Genomic DNA, 11,052 nt, shown 5'->3' with positions numbered 1-11,052 from the left:
CATTATTTGAAATGAGGTACACCTCAAACTAAAAAGCGTGTATTTTCAGGAGTCACCGTGCAGCACGAAGAAGTGTCCCAGAAATAAAGCCTTGTGTATCTTGACAAAGCCACAGCGTGTTGCACCGACCAAATAACCAAATGACCGAAATCTGCGAAAATCTGGAAGTCAAACCTCTCAGCTTCTGACTGAACACAGATAACAGTGTGTGATATAAATATGGTAATAATTTTTGTTGAGTGTTTCTATCACATTTACTGACAGGAACCAATGGTCATATATGCTTCAAGAGCCTTTACAACCTGCTAATCATTTTAAAAATGCTAATTTAATACTTACACAACAAAGTGGCCGATTAATAATTCACCTAACATTTATGATAAATCCTGAAAACATCTTATACGCTAAGGCCTGAATACGTTTGCTGAGTTTCACTCAATAACGGTTATTAAATTCACAATCCTTGTTCCGAGTGTTTAGACTTTGTGGTTTACTTTCAGTTAACGGGAAGGAAAAGGTAAACTGAAGAGAGGAAACACACTCTTCAAGAGGTTGTAAATCTAAAAAAAAAAAACCCTGGCTCAAAGTCCAGCCCAGCCCTTGAACAGACAGTTACCGTACCTGACAGTGTAGCACAACGCTTCATCACTCCCAGCGCAGAGAATAAAGTGAGCTTGTTTTGGTTTGTTGTCTCGACTTTTTCAAATGTTGTAGTGATATAGTTCCTTTCTTAACGCGCTTAATCTGCATCCTTCCTCCCGCAGTTACCACACACATCACTGCTGTGATCATTTGTTTGTATTCTGCTGAGACAAAGTGGACTTATCGCTCCCTGTGTGAAACCTCAGGACAAAGTGCAGTAAGCTCACATTGTGTTTTAGTGTCATTATGGTGAAGATTGAATGAACCACTTTGACAGAACAGAAAGCTGCATCTCAACCTGCAACCGGTGAGTACACACCTTCTCTCACACACTTCTGTTAATATTTTATTTTTACACTGCAGCCCGCAGTTAGAGGTATGTTTCTTTTTCACTTTATCTGTGTTGTCTTTGTTTTGGGGAGGGAGAGGTGGTGTATGTTTCCCTCTATATGAACTGAACAGCGGCTGCACTGCAACATGTGGCTGTGGGCTTTGCTTCCTGTCTGCCTGGCTGTTTTTGGCACTGTGGGCATCTGGACTGTGTGAGTATTTGGCTTACTCTGTCATCATTGTTTTCTCGCTGTTTTCATAGTTTTAAAAGTTTTCTCTATTGAGAACTCTTCAGTTCAGGGTGTCATATATTGGGGATGACAAACAAACACGCCAGTACGCTTAGTTAGTAGCAGAGTGGATAAAGTACACACTCAACAAACAGAGCGACATTTGATTTTTTATCATGTAATTATGGGTCAGTGCCAATAAGGCTTTTAACTAAAAAAAAACAAAAAAAAAAAACGCTACACCTGTTACCAGGAAGCACCATTTAAGAGCACTAGGAAAAAGCAGGGAGCAAAAACTGCAAAAAAATCAGTTTTATATTATTTATTTATATGGTAGTGCTTCGGATGACAGCATGCATATTGCAGTGTAAATATATTGTACATACTAGTTATCAATAAGGTACTGAAGCACTAGAGGGAAGAGGTACAGGGAATATGGAAGTAACAAATTGCCATTAAAGGTCCACTGTGTATGATTTACTGACATCTAGTGGTGAGGTGTCAGACTGCAACCAACTGTAACTACGTAGGGCAGCGTTTCCCCAAGGAGCACCAACTTTCCTTGATCCAAGAAAAAAGATTTAAAAATCTGTGATGCCAATATGAAGTCTATGAGCTGAGCGGGAACTCGTGGGAGAGACATTAATGCACATATTAAGCTGCATAACCCGCAAGTAAACACGGAGGCGTAGATTTAAAGGGCTCATTCTGAGGTAACGAAATCATGACAACTTTTATTTTCATACGTTTGTGAATGCAGTTTTAAATATTACATTCAATTTCTGCCCATAGATGCCACTAAATCCTACACACTGAACCTTTAATAATAAACAATAAATAAATAAGCGAGTGCTTGTTTTCGTCCCGTCAGGTTTGCTGTATCTGTGACGAACGGATCAGTCAACCTCACAGAAGGATTCCCTTACATCAGGTTAGGTTGATTCCTCTCCGTCCTCGGACATGATGACGTATAAATGCAGTAGTTTAAATCATTATTTGAATAAGTTAATGTTGAGTGATAATGTTGATGTTTTTGTCATCCTCACATTAGCTACTGTGGTACTTTTCACCCTCAGAGCTGCCTCTTCTCCCAGATCTGCAACATCTGCTCTGTTTTAGGTAAAGACGGATCTATTTATGTAATTCTTGATAACAGGAGTCCCTGTTCACGCAAGTTCTCTCCATCATGTACTTTAGTTTTGGTGAACGTGTTTAAATATGAATTTAAAGTGGATATTAATCAGGCCTATGTCTCCTTTTGAAGTCTGGGATTGTTTTATTTCTGTGTTGATACAATTTGAAGATCACACTGTCTTCTTGTAAATTGTACTCAAATTATGATCAATTATTATTAATTATCTTAAGTAACTTCTCCACCATCTCCTGCCCCCTCCCCTCTCTTTCTGTCTCTGTGTCTCAGCTCTGTGGGTTGTGGTGATCCGTTTCCAGCAGGTTATAGACTATGGTCATCATGGAAAGGCCAACATAGTCAGCATCGTTTTGGGGTTCATCTCTGCCATAGGTATCTCCCTCCTTGGTAACTTCCAGGTAATAGCTCACAAAAAATACATTTAAAGAATAATAGAATTTCTCTTCTCTTTTTAGCCCATAATAATCTCTAAAAATCTCTTCTCCCTCCGCCCTCGCCACTTAGCAATCGGTTGTAAGGATTGTTCACCTGTTAGGAGCGTTCGTGGCGTTCTTCGTTGGCCTGGCCTACTTCTGGGTGCAGCTGTTTCTGACCTACAGAGCTCCGCCGTCTCAGGACCGATGTTGGGTCGTGCCTGCCAGGGCGACCTGCTGCATCCTTTGCACCGCTCTGGTCGTCGCTAGTATCCTTCCTGTCTGTGTGCATCAAAAACATGCAGTAAATATAAAATCCCAGCTAAGACGATACTTGTATGGAGCCTGGGAGGTGTCGTGGAGAGAGAAAAAGTAAATCGAGATTCGAGGCCACGTTTTACTAAGTCAGGTGCACGAGATGCCACAGAGGCCACAGAACAGCATCTTGTATGCTTGATTTTGTAATATGAGACCACAATTAATTCATTTTTCTCTCCATGGCACCTCCCGGGCTCCGTACATCTGTGTTCTTGTGATAATAATTGGATTATCAGGAATACTGGTATTATCTTGTTAGCAGCAGCTCTATAGGTCACTCGGTCCACATTGGTCTGTCCACAAAATCTTCCCCACCCTTTGGCCCCACAGTTTTTCCCCTCAGAGACTGACATTTGGCATGGATTTCAAGTGTTTGTGTGTAAAGTTTTGTATTTGTGTTCATGCCAGTTGGTTAATGTTGGGAGCATTGGGGGCGCATAACTTCCAAATGGATTGACAGATATGGACAAGATTTTGTGGAAAGATGAGTAATGAGCCAAAGGACAGCTGGACTAAGAACTTAGAAAGACAAAGACACACACACAGAGACACAAATACACACAGACAAACCCGCACAATCACACTTTTTGCCACATGGCCTTTTATAACTCATGAACTGGTTGCTGTAGGGCATCATTGTACTAGTAACAAGTGTCTGTGAATGTGCGTGTGTGAACGCAGGAATGCTTGGATGCATGTGTATACGTGGTCGCAACTATTGCAATTCATGCCTTGAAACTACAAAAACTTGTGCTCTTCAGCACAGGTAATGATTGGCTGTTGATCCCCTAAAACCCCATTAAAGCTCCTATTGGCTCAGTGAGCACGCCATTGAAACTGTCGGTCCAACATGGTGGCTGCAGAGATTCTTGTGTTTATGAACCCGAATGAAAGATATGAAACTGCAAAGTTATGGAAACATGAATCTTATGGAATAATGATTAAGATCGACTGGACTTGTGTCAGTGTGTGAGAAATGAACTGACAGATGTGGAAGCTGTGATTCTTTTTGGATAAGATGATCTGTGGAGTATGATAACGCTTCATCGGTGAGTTATAACTGATTATTTTTTTTGTTTTTTGTCTGACAGAAGGGTTTATCGTGGTGGTTTGTGTCTTGAAATGATCAGCTTTAATGGCACTGCGAGGAGTGTAACTTTCCAGTGAAATGTTGTATGACAACACCACCGAAATAACGACAAATACAGCTGTAGTTTTGTATATCACAATCATCAAAAATCATCTGAGCAGGGCCCGTGGACGGGCTGTCGGATTAGGCAAAAAAACACTTGGTGAAGTTTTGGAAAACATCATGTTTGGCCTTAACCTTGTATTTGGTCGCCACAAACACGGCTGGACTTGTCCCCAACTGTTGTTCAGCAACATTCGCTTTTGTTGGTGTGAAACGTCGCGCTAATGCTGTCTGCAGAAACATAAAATGCCAAAGGTTTCTTCTGGCAACTTGGCTGTTCAGTGGCTTCACGGTCCTTTGCAGAGTGACAGACTCACTTTAAATCTCTTAAATAGATGCAAAAGCTGCATTTATTTTTTAAAAGAGAGAAACAGGTTTAACTTATGTTGAATGGCACTCTACAGCTATGTCTATTTTGAAAAGCTGTTCAGTTTGTTTGTCCAAACCACAAACCAGGACAGGAAACTACAGAGAGACCCTGAGGGGGGGCTGACAGCACACATGGACTACATTTAATGCACTCAACTTCACATTATCAGCATGCACAACCATATTTTTTAAGACGTGTTTTGATTTACCATGACATGTATTTGTTCAACGTTACTCTCCTTGACCGCTCTCTCCTCCTTCAGTGATCGTTTTCGCCAACACGGGCTCTCCCTCTGAGTCTGCTGTGTGCGAGTGGGCCTTGGTCATGGTCTTTTTCTGCCTGTTTGGCCTTTTTGCAGCTGAGTTCAGACACATTGACTGCCACCGCCTCACTGTGCAGAAACAAGCCCTCAGGGACGACAGCAGCCCTGCCTCGATAGAAATTAACGGTTATGTCGTAAATACACTTAGCTGAAAAGACACATGTAAAATAACATATAAGTGCCTGTGGTTTAACAAAACAACAATCTTTTTGGGCTCTACCTACAGTTGCCGTATTGGTATTTAATGCAGGTTCAGTGCCTGATATTACTATCCTGTATATTATATTTTTGTATGAGCTATTTTAAAAGATGCAATAATATCAGCTTTGTTTGATAGCAGTATATTTAGATTTTTTTAAGAAAAGCTGCATTTTGATATTTTAATAATGATAGGAAATAGGCTTCCCCAGCAATATATATTCTAATTATTGCCTTGACATAATTTTTGTTATTTTTCTATTTCTCTAAAATTAAATGATGGCTATTGTTTTTATGATAAACTGACCAACCCTTTGCTCTATAAAATGTCAAAAATAAATGAATAAACATTTATCATTATATTTAAAAGCCCAAGGGGATGTCATCAAATGGGTTGCTTGGTTTGACACCAAAATTTAAAAATATTTAGTTTACTCATTTTAGTAAAAAGAAAAAAAACCCCACTGTGTCCCCCAAAAATATATTTTGTAATTACTACCTTGACATAAGGATAGTAAAAAACGTTTAATTTTTAAAATCTATTTAAAATGACAGTATGGCTATTTTTATGATACACTGACTAACTGTTTTTATCAATAACATGTCAAAAGTAGTGAAAGAATAATAATATTTATTATTATTTATATATATAAATAATAATGATAATAATAATAATTATTCATATATATATATATATAACAATATAAATTAAATAAAAATATATACATTTATAAAAATAGATATTTAGTTAACTGATATTATTATATCTTTCTTTGATATATTTAGGAAGTCTAAACTTTTTTGTTTTTTGCTTTGTTATATTTCAGGAAGCCTTTTGTAATGGGGACTATAGATGAATAATAGATGCTTTGCTAAATCTGGCGTTTTTATTCTGTGTGTATTTACTAATTTGCAATGTTTCTTTTAGAAACAAACTAAACTTTAAGAAATGCATAAAATCCTTACAATTGAGAAATAAGTAAGTAAAACTTACATAGCAATTTTAAAAACACAGTTACGCAGTGTGTCACACACACATGAAAAATATCAAGAAATGATAAATAAAGTACAATATGAAACACAGCAAAAGCAGAGGCAGACTCAACTAGAATTAACCAAAACATTAGATAGGCATGTATATCAATAAAAAGGCTTGCCTTAAAAGACAGATTTTTAGAAGCAAATTACATATTCTTATTATTCAGCAAATCTGATATAAGTAGGGAAAAGAAATGGTTACGTTGAAGATTATTTTGGATTAATTGACTAATTGTTTCACCTCTAAAAATAGTGGCAGCTGCCTGTAAGGGGACAGAGTTCACAAAACTTGTCTTGGCCCTAAACTGCAATAAATGTAAAGTAACACATGGTGGCATCATTGAGCTATCATTCACTCTGGAGTGTTTTGACATCTATGCAATAATCGCCCTATAAATGGATTAATGGACAATCTCTCGTGCATACATTGTTATTTGTTCCCAATAAGCCCCGTCATCCCTCTCTCAGCAGAGTATTTTATACTCTGTAACAAAGTCTTAATTTTTAGAGAGTGACATGGTTTCATGATTAGTGCATAGACAGAGAATACCAGGAAAAGTCTGGTCTTTTTCTCCCTCACTCTCCACCTGTCAGCTGGGTGATACAATAGAGGAATAGAAAAGGAGGATGGAGGTGTGCAGGAAAAGTTTTGTTAGCAAGACAGAAAAAAGGTTTCCTCATGACATAATGCATGATGAAAACCCACTATTTGATGTATTTAAGCCTCCATGGTACATGTTATGATGCCAGTTGGTAAAACAAATGTTTGTAGTGTTTTTTTCCTTTAGAAAATAGACATAAGTAAAGTAAACATAATTAAAAAAAATCAAGAAATATTTTGTGGGGTACACTTGTACCACAGTGGTTAGAAATGACAAAAGGGGGGTTATTATTTAAACATTTAATCAAATTTAATACAATTCTTATGGAAAATATCCCAAAACCTGTAAAATCCATGCCATTTGAAATAAAAAAGCAAACAAACATTAAAATAAACCCATAGTTCTGTTTTCTTAAATATGAGCCTCTAACAACATTGCACATTTTTGGAACAGCCTATAGGAATGAATGATTTAAAGAATATAAGAATATTTCAGAAAAATTTACATAAACAATTTATCAAACTAAACTATAATAACCCTTTTTTAAACAGCAAAGTGAGTTAAGCAGGGCTTTTTTTTAAGTATTGAAACATAGTTTATGTATTATTATTAATTTATTTAAAAGGGTACATGTACAGTTTAAAACATAATTTTTACAATGCGATATTTTCCAGATTTAGAGCTAATTCACATCTGCAGTCCCTTTGCAGGTCAGAACAAAGACACGGCACAATAACATAATAATATAAAATGGTACAAAAAAAAGAGAAAAAAACCCACACAAGACAAAATATCCACAATTGCGCATGATATAAACTGATGCAAAGAAGACGACATGAGACAGAAACTGCAATATAAAACTACACAAAAAGCACATCACATAAAACACAAAATAAGACATCACAGGTGAATGCTTGTTAAATCATAAACAGGTTTAAAGTCCAGATTTCATGGTCAGGTTAACTCTTTTCAAAGTGGTTTTGAAGTTGTCGATATATTCTCTGAGTGACAAAAATGGCTACCTAGAAGAAATGTGGTACCACAGAGGGTTAAGCTTTTATTTTGAAGGACTCTGTAAGTAACTAATTAAAGCTCCTTGATGAAAATGCACATTAGCCCGTCCCTCGGCGCCTCAGCAGTGACCAGCAGGAGCGCTGTGGAGCGACCCTGGCTGGTGATCGCTTCACTGATGGGAAAATAGAGCTCTGGCTTCGTGCCCGCATGTTTTTGGAAGATGCCTCTAGTTTAGACAGAGGTTCTACATTCAGCACAATTTGTCAGGGCTATTTGAGATGGGCAAAACAATGGAGCTCTCACAGCCGTGCCGATAGTGGGAGAGGTCCTACTCTTGGCTCCGGCGCTCAAACTATTTCTCTCATCCAGCCTCTCTGTTTATTTAAACATATTGTTTTGTGGTCTGCTGGCACTGTCTTTTTATACTCTGTGATCAAATCTTCACTTTTGTTTGTATCTTTTATTGATGTCATTAAAAGAATCATTCGGGGCATGTATGTAGAGAAGCTTGAGCTGGGAATACTGGGCCCCCAGTGTCCTGCTATGTCCCAGCAGCATTCTTTCACATACTCCATGCTGTGTGATCACCAGAGGGGGGCTTTGACGAGCGGGCACAGGGATCAGACGGACAGCCCCGAAATCTATGGGAATTTCTGAAGTGCTGTTTGAAACCACTGCAGACGGCATGCAGATTTAACACTTGTGGTTAAACAAACCTGTCTCCGGTTTCTGATAAACTTGTTCAGGGACTGTGCTGGTATTATCAGATGGGGTCTTTTTTAAGCCTGATTCTCACCGAAGCTACAAATTTTTTTCCTTGAGCTTCCCTGAATGACTGGGAAAATGCGTGATCTTCCCTGTATTATTAATAACCATATATTTTTAATGTTCTCACCAGATGTAGGTATAGAGTTGCCCCAGGGATGATGTATTTCTGTAGGCTGACATGGAAAGTAGCATCACCGTCGTTCCTTCGTCAAAAAGCCTGTGGGATTTTTCCATTTGATTTTGGATTAAGGCAGAAAATAAGCTCTGTGGTAAACAAATGTTTTTGATACTTACATGTTTTGTTCAGCAGGAGAATCTTCACAAATGAACATCACTTTTAGGATTTTGGAAGCCTAAATGTCAGAAGTAAAAAGTGAATGCAATGCTATAAAAGAATACACTGTGGCTGCACAATTTGGAGTCGCCCCCATAATGAGGCTGTAAAGCCTTCGGTGATGTTGTAGTCAAGACCATAGTAACACAGACTAAGACTTGACCAAGACCAGAGTGTGCCGAGACCGAGACAAGGCCAACACTTGAAGGGTGGCAGCTATTATTGCTGATATAAAATGAAAAAAGCAGACTACAAATGACTTACATTATTGGCTTGAAGAAGGAAGTTTTACATTCAATCACAGTAATTAAGTTAACAAATACATCCATTACAGTCTTGACCGATCTCTGTTTCCTGATGTATTTTATGCTGTAGAACAAAACTTTCTAAATCTCTTAAGCTTGTGCTAACCACAAACCTTATTTCAGGCATCTCATCTAAAAAAAAACCTTCAAAAAACCTGTTGACTTTGAGACGAGGGAACTGGGGGCGCTGAAATACTACCTCATTACTGGGTTTTAGGTGGGGGGTTCTGCTAATGATAATTATGAAATGATTATGATTATGAAGTTGTATGTCCCTCCCCTGTTTTGCAACACTCCCTTCCCCCGCATAAATAACAAACAGTCCCTTACTGCAGCTCACTGGCAAAATGAATATTCTGAAATGCAGACGTGCATGTTGGAGAAATTGAGAGAATTTTGTTTGCCCGACCTTGCATACGAAGCCAGTTGAAGGACCTGACACATAAGTTCACCTCAGATGGAGAATTTCTTCAATAGTGCAGTCTATCTTTGCTCAGTCTGCTGAAATGACAATATGTTCTTGAGTTATACAGGAGCTCATACGGAGGAATTCAGAGGGAAAGCGTTGGCGCCAAAACACCCTCGGCCCTGCTGTTTTCATTAGTGAGTATAAAAGGCTTCTGATAAAGTAATAAAACTCATAAAATCACCTGTAGCGGCGTGTTAAGACTGGGAGGCCCTTGATGTAAATGTCAGAAAAAAGGTCTGGATCCTCTATTGTGGTGGAGGAGAACATGGTTTATGTGACGCCCGCCTTGTTGCTTTTGACTTGGAGTCAAGAAAGCGGTGCATGCTTTCTAGGCCCATGCTGTAATCTCTCCCAACACCTGCTCGTGCTCTAGTCTCTCTTATCCCCTCAACAGCTCGCCGCTAGAAACAATAGCAACGCTTTCCTATCACGCGGCGGAGCGGTCGCCTCTGAGTTCGCTATCAGACATCGTTGCTTGGCTTCTCTGAAATTAGGTCTTATCATCGGGGAGCCAAATCCTGCACATTCCACCTCGAAAAGGCCACGTTATCTGCAAGACAACTGGATGTGCCAAACTTTATAGAGAAACGACGAGTTAAATGTTTGGTGTTTGGAGATGAAGATGCATAGTGACAAAAAGACACACAGAAGAGGGACAGGATTGTCCAGAAGTTAAAGATCCAAAGACAGATATAAAGACAAGCAATAGAAAGATGGACTGAGTGATAAAGACAAAAAAGAGAGAAGAGTGGGCACCAGCAGCCGTGATCTCACCCTCCTCTCTTCTCCTTTGGCCGCCGCTTCCAGAAAGCTGCCCTTTCGCTGAAAAATGCCAAGCGCACCGCATTCCACCGGCCACACAAAGGCCCTCCCTCGTCTCAGCTGCACAGGCACAATCAGACAAGGGATAATTATATAATTAGGCTGGCTGGCGCAGACAGGGACCCTCAGATGGTGTGTTGGTGTGTCGTATTTATGTTATCGGACAATGAAGAGAGTCTGGTTTTATCAGAGGAGGCAGCAGAGTGTGTGGGGGGCTCCAGCTGTGGCACTTAGGAACAGATTGTCATGATAGAGAATAACGGGTCGATAGAGTGACCTTTGTGGCCCGGTCGCCATCAGGGCCTTTATTGTGGTCGAGCCTTGGCGTGCGTGTGTTGGTAACCACTGATATGTGAAGAGGTGGGGACTTTTGGGGCTCTGACAGCCAGACAGAAAGTGAAAAACAAGACAAAGTTGAATGGATGGCACAGTGCTGTATGTTATTTAGCACTTTTAGGCTATCTAGTACTGTAGGCTATAAAAGTGGATATTGCCACAAATATGAATGAATACATTTATAATTGAACTGCCATGT

The 11,052-nt window shown here is 39.2% G+C and overlaps 1 protein-coding gene across 1 annotated transcript; it reads left to right on the top strand.

Annotated features, from left to right (window-relative positions):
- Nucleotides 1-67: 67 nt before the first annotated feature.
- On the top strand, nucleotides 68-9,575 carry tmem150b (transmembrane protein 150B). The gene is made up of 8 exons (XM_088090907.1): nucleotides 68-668; nucleotides 765-949; nucleotides 1,065-1,184; nucleotides 2,074-2,133; nucleotides 2,254-2,321; nucleotides 2,623-2,750; nucleotides 2,857-3,034; nucleotides 4,908-9,575. Exons 3-8 carry the CDS (start codon nucleotides 1,120-1,122, stop codon nucleotides 5,117-5,119), a joined length of 711 nt encoding a protein of 236 aa, XP_087947033.1. The 5' UTR covers nucleotides 68-668; nucleotides 765-949; nucleotides 1,065-1,119; the 3' UTR covers nucleotides 5,120-9,575.
- Nucleotides 9,576-11,052: the final 1,477 nt, after the last annotated feature.

The sequence above is a fragment of the Plectropomus leopardus genome, chromosome 18, assembly GCF_026936395.1.
Source record: "Plectropomus leopardus strain MGB_pleo_1.0 chromosome 18, ASM2693639v1, whole genome shotgun sequence".
Classification (NCBI taxonomy): Eukaryota; Metazoa; Chordata; class Actinopteri; order Perciformes; family Serranidae; genus Plectropomus; species Plectropomus leopardus.
This window is presented reverse-complemented; position numbering and strand designations above follow the sequence as displayed.

Coding starts and splice junctions, on each gene's coding strand:
- tmem150b (XM_088090907.1), top strand. CDS start 1,120: ATGTGGCTGTGGGCTTTGCTTCCTGTCTGCCTGGCTGTTTTTGGCACT. Junction 2,134..2,253: donor GAAGGATTCCCTTACATCAG/GTTAGGTTGATT, acceptor TCCTCACATTAG/CTACTGTGGTACTTTTCACC. Junction 2,751..2,856: donor CCCTCCTTGGTAACTTCCAG/GTAATAGCTCAC, acceptor CTCGCCACTTAG/CAATCGGTTGTAAGGATTGT.